The sequence below is a fragment of the Trachypithecus francoisi genome, unplaced genomic scaffold, assembly GCF_009764315.1.
Source record: "Trachypithecus francoisi isolate TF-2019V2 unplaced genomic scaffold, Tfra_2.0 Lachesis_group20, whole genome shotgun sequence".
NCBI lineage: Eukaryota > Metazoa > Chordata > Mammalia > Primates > Cercopithecidae > Trachypithecus > Trachypithecus francoisi.
The window spans coordinates 42,522,144-42,536,929 of NW_022681466.1; the positions used below are offsets into that span (position 1 = coordinate 42,522,144).

Sequence of the window (14,786 nt, forward strand, 5' to 3'; positions counted from 1 at the left end):
ACCTCTCCTAGGCAGCCCTTCCTCTTGGTGCTTACTGATATCACTGGAGTCCAGCTATGTGGGCCCCACCAACCTTCGCTCTTTGGGACAGCAAGGATGATTTCTTATTTACTCTGTCAGCCCAGCACCTGGTACAGGTGCTCGACACATGTCTCATTGATGGGAACTTGAACTGAACTTGGAGATGCTTGAGATTCGGGTAGGAAGATGGCTCAGCGTGCTCTCTGATGAGCACAGAAGTTCATCAGGGGCTCTGTGCTTCATGGCTCCCAGTAATTTTCCTGATGAGAGTGGGCAGCCCCTCCTTCTCCTGCACCCTCCACTTTCTCTCTGAGTCATTTCCAGGTTGAGGGCCAGGTGGCTGGCCGACTCATGATGCCGCATGTTTCCAGGGAGCGCCACCATCCATTGATGAGTGGCCTTGAGGTCAAGGTCCCACTGTTTTAGCATTTTGGGGTTTGGCACTGTGGTCACTGGCTGTTCCATGGTGACTTTACAACTTTGGATCCTTTTCCGTCAACCTTCATCTCTCCAGGTTGAAAAGATCTGACCTCTTTAGGCTGTCCCACAGCCCCACCCTTCGTCACATTAGTCCTGAACCTTTTTGGGTTCCGTAAGGAAATCTGTGGGCCCTCTCTCCAGAAAAAGCATACATTTGCACACAATTGGAGGTAGTTGATGAGCCTCCTAACACCCACCCATGCACCTCCCAGGGCCCATGTCCCCCGGGTTGTGAACAGTCACTGTGTAAATAGTGAGACCTCCAGGCAGTAATTCAGTTTGCCTGGGCTTGGCTGGTTTATTTAAAAAGAAGATAATGTTTTCCAGATTATCAAAACAAGAATCAAGTAGAGACTTTTGAAGTTTGGTTGCATGGCATATTTGTTACTTACTGCTGCTTAGCAATTTACCTAAAACTTACTGGCTTAAGATAACACAGATTTATTATCCCAAAGTTTCTGAGGGTCAGGAATGCAGGGATGGCTGAGTTGGGTGGTGCTGGCTGGCACCAGGTCTCATTAGATCACGCAGATAAATTGTTGGTCAGGGTTGCGGTTTATCTGAAGGCTTGACTGAGTCTGGAGAATCTGCTTCCGAGCTCACTCCTGTGGCTATGGGCTGGAGGCCTTAGTTCCTCATCCTGGGGGCCGTCCACAGGGCTACTCATGACATGACTGCTGGCTTTGCCCAGAATGAGGGATCCCAGACAGGAGAAGAGAGTGGCCAGGATAAAAACTGCATTGTCTTTTATTACCTGATGGAGTATTTTGTTGGTTGATGTTAATGTGGGAGGCGACCAGAGGGCAAGGATCATTGTGGGGGCATCTTGAAGAGCAGCTATAGCAAGGGAGGTAGTGGTTGTTGTGGCAGTAAAAACTAGGCCACTGTTTTTGTTGTTTTCTCAGTGATATTTGTGTTAAGATGAAGGGCTGAGACTCATATCTTGATAGATTTTATAAAATGCTTTTCCTTTTTCCATCCTGCCCTCTCTTCTCCCTTGTCTCTTCAAGCTAGCCATAGGAATGTGGTGTTCCTGCCAGTGCATACATTGAGTTCGTTTATTGTTAATTAATTTATTTTTTGAGATGGAGTTTTTGCTCTATTGCCCAGGCTGGAGTGCAGTGGCGCGATCTTGGCTCACTGCAACCTCCACCTCCTGGGTTCAAGTGATTCTCCTGCCTCAGCCTCCTGAGTAGCTGGGATTACAAGTGCCCGCTACCATGCCCAGCTAATTTTTGTATTTTTAGTAGAGGTGAGGTTTCACCATGTTGGCCAGTGGGTCTCAAACTCTTGACCTCAGGTGATCCACCCGCCTAGGCCTCCCAAAGAGCTGGGATTACAGGTGTGAGCCACCATGCCCACCTGAGTTTGTTTCTTTGAGCAGATGATGTGTGTTAGAGTTGCTTATCAAAGCAAGATGGTGGAAGTGCCCTGTGCTAGCGGGTACCAGCCCCACTAAAAAAACCACTGCTTGGTGCTTTAGTCAAATTTGCTTTAAAATTGTTTTTTTAAAAAGGGAGGGCTTTTATAAAAATCAAATGAACTAGGACTGGTCACTAGGAGGCTCAGGCAAGGATTGTGCTGAGGCTGGATGGCCCAGAGTAGGAAGAGTTGTGGAGTGCAGACCGAGCTCCCCAAGGGCAGACTGCCAGCCTCACTGTTCTCTGAACCCCCAGTGTGGGGGACAGTGCTTGGCATAGAAAAACCCCCTTAAATGTTTGCTATGAATGGTGCTAAGGAAGAAGGCAGAGAATGTCAACCAGGGGCCAGGCACTGGGCAGTATATACACGGCCCCTTCTGTGCCCTCAATCACTTTAGTGCAGTCACTGTTTAGGTTAAAGATACCGGAGAAGGCAGGTATTCGTGTTCTTATTTTGTAGGTGGAGACATGGTGGCCCAGAGAGGTTAGATAACTCCCAAGATCACCCAGCTAAGGACTGTGGGATCAGGGGTTTGAACCTGGCATGTCTGACTCCCTTCTGTATCCAGCACTGTCTGCTGGTCTAGGGCATGACCAGCCAGGGATGGGAGCTGGTTCAGTAAACAGGAGAGCAGATGAATGACTCGTGTGGAGAGCACGCAGTGGAGTGCGCAAAACTGGGAGGCTGGATAAGTCACTATAAATTAACCTGAAAATGTTAAATATGGTTTTTGTTTTGTTTTTGTTTTATTTATTTTTTTGAGATGGAGTCTAGCTTTGTCGCCCAGGCTGGAGTGCAGTGGCGCGATCTCAGCTCACTGCAATCTCCGCCTCCCGGGTTCAAGTGATTCTCCTGCCCCAGCCTCCCGAGTAGCTGGGATTACAGGCACCTGCCACCACGCCTGGCTAGTTTTTGTATCTTTAGTAGAGATGGGGTTTCACCATGTTAGCCAGAAGGCTGGTCTTGAACTCCTGACCTCAAGTGATCTGCCCATCTCAGCCTCCCAAAATTCTGGGATTACAGGCATGAGCCACCACGCCCAGCCTTAAATATGGTTTTTATTTGGGAAAAAAAAAAAAAACCCTAGAAACATGGAGTGGAGACACAGCTTTAAAGGTCTGAATAGTTGATTTTCGGCTCGTGCCTGTAATACCAGCACCTGGGGAGGCTGAGGCAGGATGATTGCTTGAGGCCAGGAGTTTAAGAACAGCCTGGACAACATAGTAAGACCCCATCTCTAAAAAATTAAAAATAAAAAATAAAAAAGTGTTGACTTTATTTCTGAAACTGGAAGAATCTATGTAACATTTCTCAAGCACTTCATAGGTGCCAGGAACTCTAAGTACTTAAACTCAGGTTCTAATTTATACTTGCGTTCCTTGTGCCTATTGTATGGATAAGCAAACTGAGGCTCAGAGGAATTTAGGGACTTGCCAAAGGTCACACAGCTTTGTTGGTAGCAGAGATGAGATTTGGCCCAGGTCTGGCTCCATGCACTTGATTTCTGCTCTCCTGTTTGAGTCACTGGAATACACAGCATAGCTTAAAATGAAGGAGGAAGTACTGAAGAGGTCATGGAAGGAGACCTAACTGTCTCTGAGAGGGAAGAGATTGGGTGGGAGAGAACTATATTAATTGAGGGGTGCAGAGAAATTAATATGGTCCAAAGAAAAAAACATTTTTTTTGACATGGAGTTTTGCTCTTGTTGCCCAGGCTGGAGTGCAATGGCATGACCTTGACTCACTGCAACCTCTGCCTCCTGGGTTCAAGCAGTTCTCCTGCCTCAGCCTCCCAAGTAGCTGGGATTACAGGCGTCTACCACCACACCCAGCTAATTTTGTATTTTCAGTAGAGACAGGGTTTCGCCATGTTGGCCAGGCTGGTCTTGAACTCCTGACCTCAAGTGATCCACCTGCCTCAGCCTCCCAAAGTGCTGGGATTACAGGCATAAGCCACTGTGCCTGGCTGGTCCAAAGAAAATTTTGTGTCGAGAGCCCATCCAGCAGGCTCCTTAAATCAGGAGCTTGTAAGTTGCGCATAAAGACAAAAAAGAGAGTTTCAAAGAGTAACGCTGGGGGAAATGACTTGAATTTAAACCATCACCTTGTTTTACCTCATGGACTGATCAGACGCCATTTTTGTTGTTGTTGTTGTTAAATTAATTGCTCAGAATATAGCAGCAGACACAAACTGTGGTACTTATTTTAAAATTGCAGATTAAATTTCAATTACCCAAAAAAGGCCTAACTTTGTTAAAAGAGAGGGAAAGGATAGGTTTTGCCAGTATCTCTGGCCAGCTAGCTAACTTTTTTCTTATTTCAAAAAAACGACTTGGGACCACTTATAAAAATTATGTATTGTTGTTTAACAAGATACAATTAATGAGGAAATCAGGATGAGAGAAAAATAAAGGCAGGGAAATAAAGCCATGGCCCGTTTAGCACAAAACACATCCCAAAGACTGCTAGAAGCAGAGGTGAAATTTTGGCTGTGTGTTAGCAATCAAAGCAAAAAGGGGAACAAGGTCCATTAGAACATTCTCAGAATCCACAAGATAGAAATAAATCAGTTGTTCACCATAAACACAGTGTTTCCTGGTGCTGTTGGAACACTTTGTGAAATTAGGGACAACATCTTATCAACATCCCAGACCAACATCCCAAAAGACCATTTCTTAATAGCTTGCATCTATGCTTCTCCCTACCCATAGTCTCTACCTCCAGAGATGACCACTATGCTGACTTGTAAAATATGAATCTTATATCCAGCCACCTTTGCTTGTTTGTTTGTTTGTTTGTGTTTTTGCAGACAGAGTATTGTTCTGTCACCCAGTGGAGTGTTGTGATCTCAGCTCACTGCAACCTCTGCCTCCCAGGTTCAAGTGATTCTCCTGTCTCAGCCTCCCAAGTAGCTGGGATTATGGGTGCATGCCACCATGTCTAGCTAATTTTTGTATTTTTGGTAGAGATGGGGTTTCACCATGTTAGCCAGGCTGGTCTCAAACTCCTGGCCTCCCAAAATGCCAGGATTACAGGTGTGAGCCGCCATTCCCGGCCTTATCCAGCCACCTTTCTAAACTCACATTTATTTCAAATAATTTTTCTATAGACTCTTTGAGGTTTTTACATATCATATCATCTGTCTTTGAGAGTTTTAAACATTTGACTGCTCCATTCACTCACAAATTTAAATAAAAAATTTTAAATTCCATGACTGCATTATTCACACTTCATGGAGATAGATGGGGGACTAACAAAGCATACCAGACATAGTCACTTTCCATCCCAGGTCCAGATGCTGGATGGATAGCTTCCTTGAGAATGGGCATGTAGAAATTTCTGGGGGGACATGTAGGGATTTGGGAAAAACACCTGGTTTTATGGTCATGGGCTTTCAGTACATTTTTTCCCAAATCCCCTACAGATCAGTTACTTTTTATTTATTTATTTATTTATTTTAGTTTTTTTTTAGACGGAGTTTTGCTCTTGTTGCCCAGGCTGGAGTGCAGTGGCACGATCTCAGCTCACTGCAGCCTCTGCCTCCCAGGCTCAAGCGATTCTCCTGCCTCAGCCTACTAAGTAGTTGGGATTACAGGCATGTGCCACCACACCTGGCTAATTTCGTACTTTTAGTAGAGACAGGGTTTCATCATGTTAGTCAGGCTGGTCTCAAACTCCTGACCTCAGGTGACTCACCCACCTTGGCCTCTCAAAGTGCTGGGAATACAGCTGTGAGCCACTGTGCCCAGCCTCTTTTCTTTTTCTTTTTTCTTTTTTCTTTTTTTTTTTTTTTGAGGCAGAATCTAACTCTGTCACCTAGGCTGGAGTGCCCTGCCATGATCATGGCTCACTTCAGCCTTGACCTCCCAGGCTCAGGTGATCCTCCCACCTCAGCCTCCTGAGTAGCTGGGACTATAGACGCATGCCACTATGCCTGGCTGATTTTTTTTGTATTTTTGTAGAGTTAGGGTTTTGCCATGTTACGTAGGCTGGTCTCAAACTTTTGGGCTCAAGCGATCCTCCTGCCTCAGCCTCCCAAAATGCTGGGATTACAGGCGTGAGCCACTGCATCTAGCTTCATCCGTATTTTTTTAGCCATGTATAGAACATGAGATGTTTGAAGTTGTTTTCTGACAGGAATTTGGAGAGTGAATATTTTATGGTGCTGATTAAACCCGGATTCTTGTGCTTGGAAAAGAGAACCACAGGGAAGATAGTGAGTGCTTTGAGATATGTCAAGGGGTATAACTAGGACCACAGGTGGGCTGCAAAAGCACCTACAGGCATTGCCAAGAGGATCTTCAAAAAGCAGGCCACCCTGGTCTGGTCTGAAGTTTGGATACAAGTCCCGACCCATGGGCATGGTTCAGGATCTTCTAGCCTGGAAAATTTTCAGGGCAGTGGCTCACAACCAACCAACTGACAAAAACACGGCAATAGCTAGAGAGCACCCAGTTTTAAGCAATCCACCCTTCTGTCAGCCTGCTACCGTGAATGGGCCTCAACACGTGATCCGTAGTTAGCTGAATTCTATTGACAGCCTATGGTTGCTGGATATAAGCCAATTGTGTTGCGGGGACATCGGCCAGAAATGACACTATTGGCCAGCTGACCCAGAGCCTAGTTCCTGGCAGAGATTGGATAGCTGGTTGAGCGTTGTAACTGTTTTGGGTTTTAACTGGAGATTCCTGTCGTGGGCAGAGGGGAATCTGTAGTCTTTGTTTCTTGGTAGCAGGTGAGGCTGAAAATGCAAGTAGCAGCCTAAAAACTGGTTTCAAGTCCTCACCATCTGGTGAAACCTCAGAGCCCATCAGATAGAAAATGCCAGCTGGGACTGTGCTAATTCGGTAAGGCCTGGGTGGAGAAGGAGGGCCTGGGTATGACCATCTGGTTTTGGAATGGAGGTAGCGGTAATTTATTAAGCACTTAATGTATATCGGGCACTGTACAGGAGATGTTCTGGAGGCTCTCCTGTATGTTTCCTGCAAAGACCTAGTGAGATATGACTACCCCATCCAACAGGTAAGGAAACTGAGCTCAGAGAAGTTAGCTGCCCAGGGTCACACAGTACATGATAAGCCAGGACTTGAACACTTGACTGCTTGAATCCTATGCTCCCTCCAGGGGTCAAGATGTGGCAGCTCACAGGATACCTACATCTTTTTTTTTTTTTTTTGAGACAGAGTCTCACTCTGTCGCCCAGGCTGGAGTGTAGAGGTGCAATCTCGCCTCACTGCAACCCCCGCCTCCCAGGTTCAAGTGATTCTTGTACCTCAGCCTCTCAAGTAGCTGGGTTTACAGGCATGCACCACCACACCTGGCTAATTTTTGTATTTTTTAGTAGAGAGGGGGTTTCACGATGTTGGCCAGGCTGGTCTCAAACTGCTAACCTCAGGTGATCTGCCCACGCCTCCCAAAGTGTTGGGATTATAGGCGTGAGCCACCATGCCTAGCTCTACATCTTTATCATACTCTGCTCCTTTGCCTTGGTGGGAAAAGTTGCAGCTTAGTACCAACTGCCTCCTACTAGAGCCACTATGCACTGTTACTATCAGCCTGGCCCTGTTGGCATGTAGGACCTCTGGACTCAATACTGCATAGGATGGGATAAGATCACATCTGATGTGGTGAACGTCACCGGGATGATGTTTCTGAGATAACAGGTATGTCTGCCTTCCTTCCCTTTGCATTTAGCTTTCACAATCAACAGTGTCGACATGAAGAGCCTGCCAGACTGGACAGTGCAAAATGGGAAGAACCTGACCCTGCAGTGCTGCGCGGATGTCAGCACCACCTCTCATGTCAAGCCTCAGCACCAGATGCTGTTCTATAAGGATGACGTGCTGTTTTACAACATCTCCTCCATGAATAGCACAGAGAGTTATTTTATTCCTGAAGCCCGGGTCTATGACTCAGGGACGTACAAATGTACTGTGATTGTGAACAACAAAGAGAAAACCACATCAGAGTACCAGGTGTTGGTGAGAGGTGAGTCCTTGGAACTAAGCACAGGCAAGCAGATGGAGCATAACACAGTGGCATGAATAACAGCTGTGAATGAATAGTGACGTTGGACTTAACTCTCCACCCATCACCCTCTCATTCATCTGCCTGGCATTTTCCTTACCTGAAAATGTAAGCACTAGATGTATTTCCAATAGGCCAGGCTATTTCTTTTTTTTTTTTCTTTCTTTCTTTCTTTTTTGAGATGGAGTCTCACTCTGTCGCCCAGGCTGGAGTGCAGTGGCGTTATCTCCGCTCACTGCAACCTCCACCTCCCAGGTTCAAGCGATTCTCCTGCCTCAGTCTCCCAAGTAGGTGGGATTACAGGTGTGTGCCACCACGCCTGCCTAATTTTGTATTTTTAGTAGAGACGGGGTTTCACTATGTTGGTCAGGCTGGTCTCGAACTCCTGACTGCAAGTGATCCACCTACTTTGGCCTCCCAAAGTGCTTCTTCATCTCATCTCATAAATTATGATTTCTTCCTCAAGACTCAACTCAGGCCAGGCGCAGTGGCTCACGCTTGTAATCCCAGCACTTTGGGAGGCGAGGCGGGTGAATCACGAGGTCAGGAGATCGAGACCATCCTGGCTAACACAGTGAAACCCCGTCTCTACTAACAATGCAAAAAATTAGCCAGGTGTGGTGGCAGGCACCTGTAGTCCCAACTAGTCAGGAGGCTGAGGCAGGAGAATGGTATGAACCCGGGAGGCAGGGCTTGCAGTGAGCCGAGATCGCACCACTACACTCCAGCCTGGGCGATAGAACGAGACTCTGTCTCAAAAAAAAGACTCAACTCAATGATGTCTTCTCTTTTCAAAACAAAATTGATCTACCCAAGGGTGCCAGTCATTACAGCTCTGATGCTCTCTCTACATTCAATGGTATTTGTGTGTATAAAGGCCACAGCAGTGTGTTAAGACACTGCATTCAGCAGTCTCTCTGCCTGGGTTACAATGTGGGGAAGTCCCTTAACAGCTCTAAACTTCAAAATCCTCACCAGTAAAAGGAAGATAACAAGACCCAGTTCAGGCAATTATTGAGAGGGTTAAAAGCTGTCATGTGGGTAGAGTGCTTAGCAAAATTTCCAGCACCTAGTGAGTTCCTAATAAATGGAAATTTACTTATTTATTTTGAGACAGAGTCTTCCTCCATCGCCCAGGCTAAAGTGCGATGGTGCAACCTTGGCTCACTGCAACCTTCACCTCCTGGGTTCAAGCAATTCTCCTGTCTGAGCCTCCCAAGAAACTTGGATTTCAAGCGTGCGCCACTGTGCCTGGATACTTTTTTGTATTTTTAGTAAAGACGGGATTTTACCATGTTGGCCAGGCTGGTCTCGAACTCCTGACCTCAAGTGATTTACCCACCTTGGCCTCCCAGAGTGTTGGGATTACAGGCGTGAGCCACCATGCCCGGTCCACAAATTTCCTATTTCACTCAGTATTGCCATCCTTTCTTACACATCTGTCTGCTCTTCTAGATAGTGAAATTGTAAAGACAGAGATGGTGGTTGGTTTATTTTTATATCTTGAACAATGAATCTGGCTCATAGTAGGCATTCAGTCAATGTTCATGGAATAAATTAAAGTCAGTCCTAGCCTGTGGCTGCGTTCAATAAAGGGTAACAACAATCACAGTGACACTGACAAATACCGACTACCTTTCCCCTCTAAGCATCATCTGTTGGGAATCCGATTGTGTCCTCTTCCCAATGGGATTATAAACCATTGAAAGAAAACACCAAATACATCTTGACCATATATTATTTTTTAAATTAATTTTTAAAATTAATTTAATTTTATTTTTTTTTTGAGACAGAGTCTCACTCTGTTGCCCAGGCTGGAGTGCAGTGGCGTGATCTCAGCTCACTGCAACCTCTGCCTTCGGGGTTCAAGCAGTTCTCCTGCCTCAGCCTCCCAAGTAGCTGGGATTACAGATGCCTGCCACCATGCCCGGCTAAGTTTTTGTATTTTTAGTAGAGACAGGGTTTCACCATGTTGGCCAGGCTGGTCTCGAACTCCTGACCTCAGGTGATCCCCCTGCCTCAGCCTCCCAAAGTGTTGGGATTACAGATGTGAGCCACCTTGCGTGGCCTTAGTGGTGATTTCTGTGATTTTGGTGCACCCATCACCTGAGCAGTGTACACTGTACCCAGTGTGTAGTCTTTCATCCCTCACCCCACTCCCACTGTCCATTGTCTCATTCTTATGCCTTTGCTTCCTCATAGCTTAACTCCCATTGAGCATATTTTATATTTTTTCTTTTCTTTTCTTTTCTTTTTTGGGACAGGGTCTCTGTTGCCCAGGCTGGAGTGCAGTGGTGGGCTCACTGCTCACTGCCACCTCAACCTCCTGGACTGAAGCAATTCTCCCACCTCCCAAGTAGCTGGGACTACCAGTGTGCACCACTAACTACTACTGGCTAATTTTTAAATTTTTTGTAGATATGGCATTTCACTGTGTTGCCCAGGCTGGTCTCAAACTCCTGGGCTCAAGAGATCCACCCACCTCAGCCTCCAGATTTTATATTTTTCAAATTACCTGGTACTGTGCTGGGTACATACCTGTTCAGTTATTACCTGGTAGGTCGCACTGGGTATTCAGAGAACAAAAAAGAGTCCTCTCATGGGTCAACTACAGTCACTCAGCGGAGGGAGGCTTGTGTCTCTCAATCAGGCTGATACTGACAGACTTTCTCTTTCCCCATAGGAGTGCCCAGTCCCAGGGTGACACTGGACAAGAAAGAGGCTATCCAAGGTGGGGTCGTGAGGGTCAACTGTTCCGTCCCAGAGGAAAAGGCCCCAATACACTTCACAATTGAAAAACTTGAACTAAATAAAAAAATGGCCAAGCAAAAAAGAGAGAAAACTTCTCGGGACCAGAATTTTGTGATGCTGGAATTCCCCATTGAGGAACAGGACCGCGTTTTATCCTTCCGATGTCAAGCTAGGATCATTGCTGGGATCCATGTGCAGACCTCAGAATCTACCAAGAGTGAACTGGTCACCGTAAGGGGTCAGAGTCCTGCTCCCTTTCTCATCGTTCTTTGTGGTTACTGGTTTGGCATGGGGAGAAAGAACCCAGAACTGGAAAGGGGTTGGGCCTTCTGACTGGGCTGTTGTTCTCAGGACTTAAGACCTGTTCTTAATCATTTTAAGCCAGTTATTTTTCAAGCTTTTTTGACTGTGATACAATTAAATTGCATGTAATTTTTCAAACGAGAGTTTCGCCAACAACACTTTACTCTTAATATATATGATGCTTTTTGTTTGGTTGGTTTGGTTTTTTGTGTGTGTTTTTTGTTTTTTTTTGAGACAGAGTCTCACTCTGTCGCCCAGGCTGGAGTGCAGTGGCGTGATCTTGGCTCAGTGCAGCCTCTGCCTCCTGGATTCAAGCAATTCTTATGCCTCAGCCTCCAGAGAAGCTGGGATTACAGGTGTGCACCACCACGCCTGACTAATTTTTGTATTTTTAGTAGAGACGGGGTTTCTCCATGTTGGTCAGGCTGGTCTCGAACTCCCAACCTCAGGTGATCTGCCTGCCTCAGCCTCCCAAAGTGCTGGGATTACAGGCATGAACCACCACAGCTGGCCTGTGCATTTTCAGTTAAAAACTTCAGCATGAGGCCAGGCATGGTGGCTCACATCTGTAATCCCAGCATTTTGAGAGGCCGAGGCAGGTGGATCACCTGAAGTCAGGAGTTTGAGACCAGCCTGGACAGCATGGTGAAACCCTGTCTCCACTAAAAATACAAAAATTAGCCAAGTGTGGTGGTGGGCACCTGTAGTCCCAACTACTCTGGAGGCTGAGGCAAGAGGATCACCTCCTGGGAGGTGGAGGTTGCAGTGAGCCACCGTGTCACTGTATTCCAGCCTGGGTGATTGAGTGAGACTTCATTTCAAAACAACAGCAACAACAAAAACTTCAGCAGGAAAAACTTATCATAAAATAAAAAGACAAATGACAAATTGGAGAAAGTATTTGCATAGTACCTTTGACAAAGAGCTAATTCCTTTAATTTATAAAAGGTTTGGCCGACTGTGCCTGCCTCAATATTGCCAAAGTGCTAGATATTGCCAAAGTGCTCTTCAAGATGCCTGAACATTTTCATCAGAAGTGATGCTAGTGTTTATTTTCCCACATCCTTACCAACAGAGTCTTTTCCTTCCTTTCTTTCCTTCCTTCCTTCCTTCCTTCCTTCCCTCTCTCTCTTTCTCTCTCTCTTTCTCTCTATCCCTCTTTTTTCTTTCTTTTTTTCTAAATAGAGATTAGGGTCTTGCTATGTTGACCAGGCTGTTCTCGAACTCCTGGTCTCAAGTGATCCTCCCATCTCGGCCTCCCAAAGTGCTAGGATTGCAGGCATGAGCCACTGCGCCTGGTCGCAACAGAGTATGTCGATGTTTTATTATTTTTGACAATCTAGTTGAGGTATAGTGATATATATCATTGTTGTGGTGGTTTGTATTTCTTTAGTTTTAGTGAGGTTGAGTTTGTTTATTCATCTGTTACATTTTTTTCCCGTAAATTGACTATTCATATATGCTTTGTCATTTTTATTGTGAATCACAAAACTCCAGTGCCATAAAGAAACAGGATAGGTAAATTTGACTAAAGTCATTTTTATTATTCCTGATTGGATTTGTTCAAGCCCTTTATTTTATTTTTATTTTTATTTATTTATTTTTTGAGATGGAGTCTCACTCTGTCGCCCAGGCTGGGGTGCAGTGGCACGATCTCAAGTCACTACAATGTCCGCACACCAGGTTCAAGTGATTCTCCTGCCTCAGCCTCCCGAGTATCTGGGATTACAGGGGGCTGCCACCATGCCCAGCTAATTTTTGTATTTTTAGTAGAGACAGAGTTTCACCATCTTGGCCAGGCTGGTCTTAAACGCCTGACCTCGTAATCCACCCACCTCGGCCTCTCAAAGTGCTGGGATTACAGGTGTGAACCACCGTGCCTGCCCCCTTTATTTTATTTTTAAAAATATTTTATAATACGTTTTTTTGAGATGGAGGGTCTCACCAGGTTTCCTAGGCTGGTCTTAAACTCCTTAGCTCAGGCGATTCTCCTGCCTCAGCCTCCCAAAGTGCTGAAGTTGCAGGCGTGAGCCACCGCCCCCAGCTGAGTCTTTTATAAATTAATTAGTTATTTTGTCAGTGATATTATGTAAATATTTTCTCTAGTTTGTCATTTTTCTTTTAGTTTTATGATAAGTTTTCCATGCTGAAGTTTTTAATCTTCAGTTAGTCAAATTTACCTGTTTTGTTTCTTTATGGCGCTTCAGTTTTGTGATTCATACTTAAAAGTCTTGACATACATTCTTCACATGTCAAGGTTATTAAAGGAAAAAAATGCATCTATGTTTTCTTTTCCTGTGCTGTGGTTTCACTTCTTTTTCCTCTGCATTTAAATATCTGGTGCATCTGGAGTTGATTTGGGTGAAAGAAAAACACCCTTCAGCTATTATTAAGGTTCCCCAGAAGACCTAAAATTTGAGAGTCCTAAAACATGTAAAGGATGCCTTCCCCTTTTTTACTTTTACTTGAGAAGTCATATGCTATTATTTTATGATAACTTCTTATTATGAATTGACTTTATAATGTTAAAAATCACTAATGAATATTAAAGTATTAGATTACTCTAAATTCACTATTAGCATTTTTTAAATATCCCTACTCTATATTTTACACAGTTGGAATCTGTGTATATATTCCAGTTTATGCCCTGGGCTTGTTTTTTTGTTGTAAGTGGAAACGAAAGCCTAGGACCTATCCCTACTTCCCTGAAGATCCTATGCCCTGGTTGGTATCTGACCTATACTTGATTAAAATTATTTTTCTTTTTTAATAGAGATAAGGTCTCACTATGTTGCCCAGAGGCTGTTCTAGAACTCCTGGGCTTTCTAAGCATTAGGATTACAGGCGTAAGACCCCACGCCCAGGCAAAATTGTTTTTCAACTGTGTGAGTCATGAAATCAGTTTAGTGAGTGATGGCCAGGATTTTAAAAAATGAAATAGAAAAGACTAGAAGCCACTTTTTTGGAGGCATGCGATTATTTAAATATGCATTTCCATGAAGCAGCCCATTTCACATAGCTGAACTTTTTTAAGCTATAGTATCTTCATGCTGAAATACCAAGCTTCCATGAAGTGCTGACAAGAGCCTAGAAAATTCGTAGTGGGCAGGAGGAAGATCATTTCTAAATACAGTGGTTATTTCTGAAGTCATCCGAACAAGGTTCTGCAGGCGAGATCTAGAGAAGGTGTTTGGCCTTTGGGAAGCTTCAGAAAGCCAGAGAATTGCAGTGAAGAAGCCTGAAGATGCAAGAGTGAGTTAGAAGGGAGGGGGTATGAGAGCAGCCCAGGCAAAAGTTTTAGAGAAGAAATGTTGAATTTTTAAAGTTAGTTAGGAACAATAGAAGTTGGAAAAGGGGAAGCAGCAAAAAGAGCAGATGAGGTTCCTCTTGCCCAGGTTTGCACCTGAGTCCAACCGGGTTGCCTTCCTCTCTTGCAGAATCCTTCTCTACACCCAAGTTCCACATCAGCCCCACTGGAATGATCACAGAAGGAGCTCAACTCCACATTAAGTGCACCATTCAAGTGACTCACCTGGCCCAGGAGTTTCCAGAAATCATAATTCAGAAGGACAAGGTGATTGTGGCCCACAGCAGACACGGCAACGAGGCTGTGTACTCAGTCATGGCCATGGTGGAGCACAATGGCAACTACACATGCAAAGTGGAGTCCAGCCGCATATCCAAGGTCAGCAGCATCATCGTCAACATAACAGGTAGGGCTGCTGCTGTGGGAGGGTGTTGGCATATGGTGGGCTCAAGGAGCCAATATGCTGCAATCCAGC

At 45.1% G+C, this 14,786-nt stretch overlaps 1 protein-coding gene across 10 annotated transcripts in view; it reads left to right on the forward strand.

Moving 5' to 3' along the window:
• Positions 1 to 14,786, forward strand: part of PECAM1 (platelet and endothelial cell adhesion molecule 1) — a 101,453-nt gene that overhangs the window by 39,850 nt on the left and 46,817 nt on the right. For all 10 annotated transcript variants that reach the window (XM_033183966.1, XM_033183965.1, XM_033183964.1 and 7 more), the window contains 3 exons: positions 7,618 to 7,911; positions 10,634 to 10,939; positions 14,442 to 14,717. In XM_033183966.1, the coding sequence (XP_033039857.1) occupies positions 7,618 to 7,911; positions 10,634 to 10,939; positions 14,442 to 14,717 (876 nt within the window). The remainder of the gene's footprint in view (positions 1 to 7,617; positions 7,912 to 10,633; positions 10,940 to 14,441; positions 14,718 to 14,786) is intronic.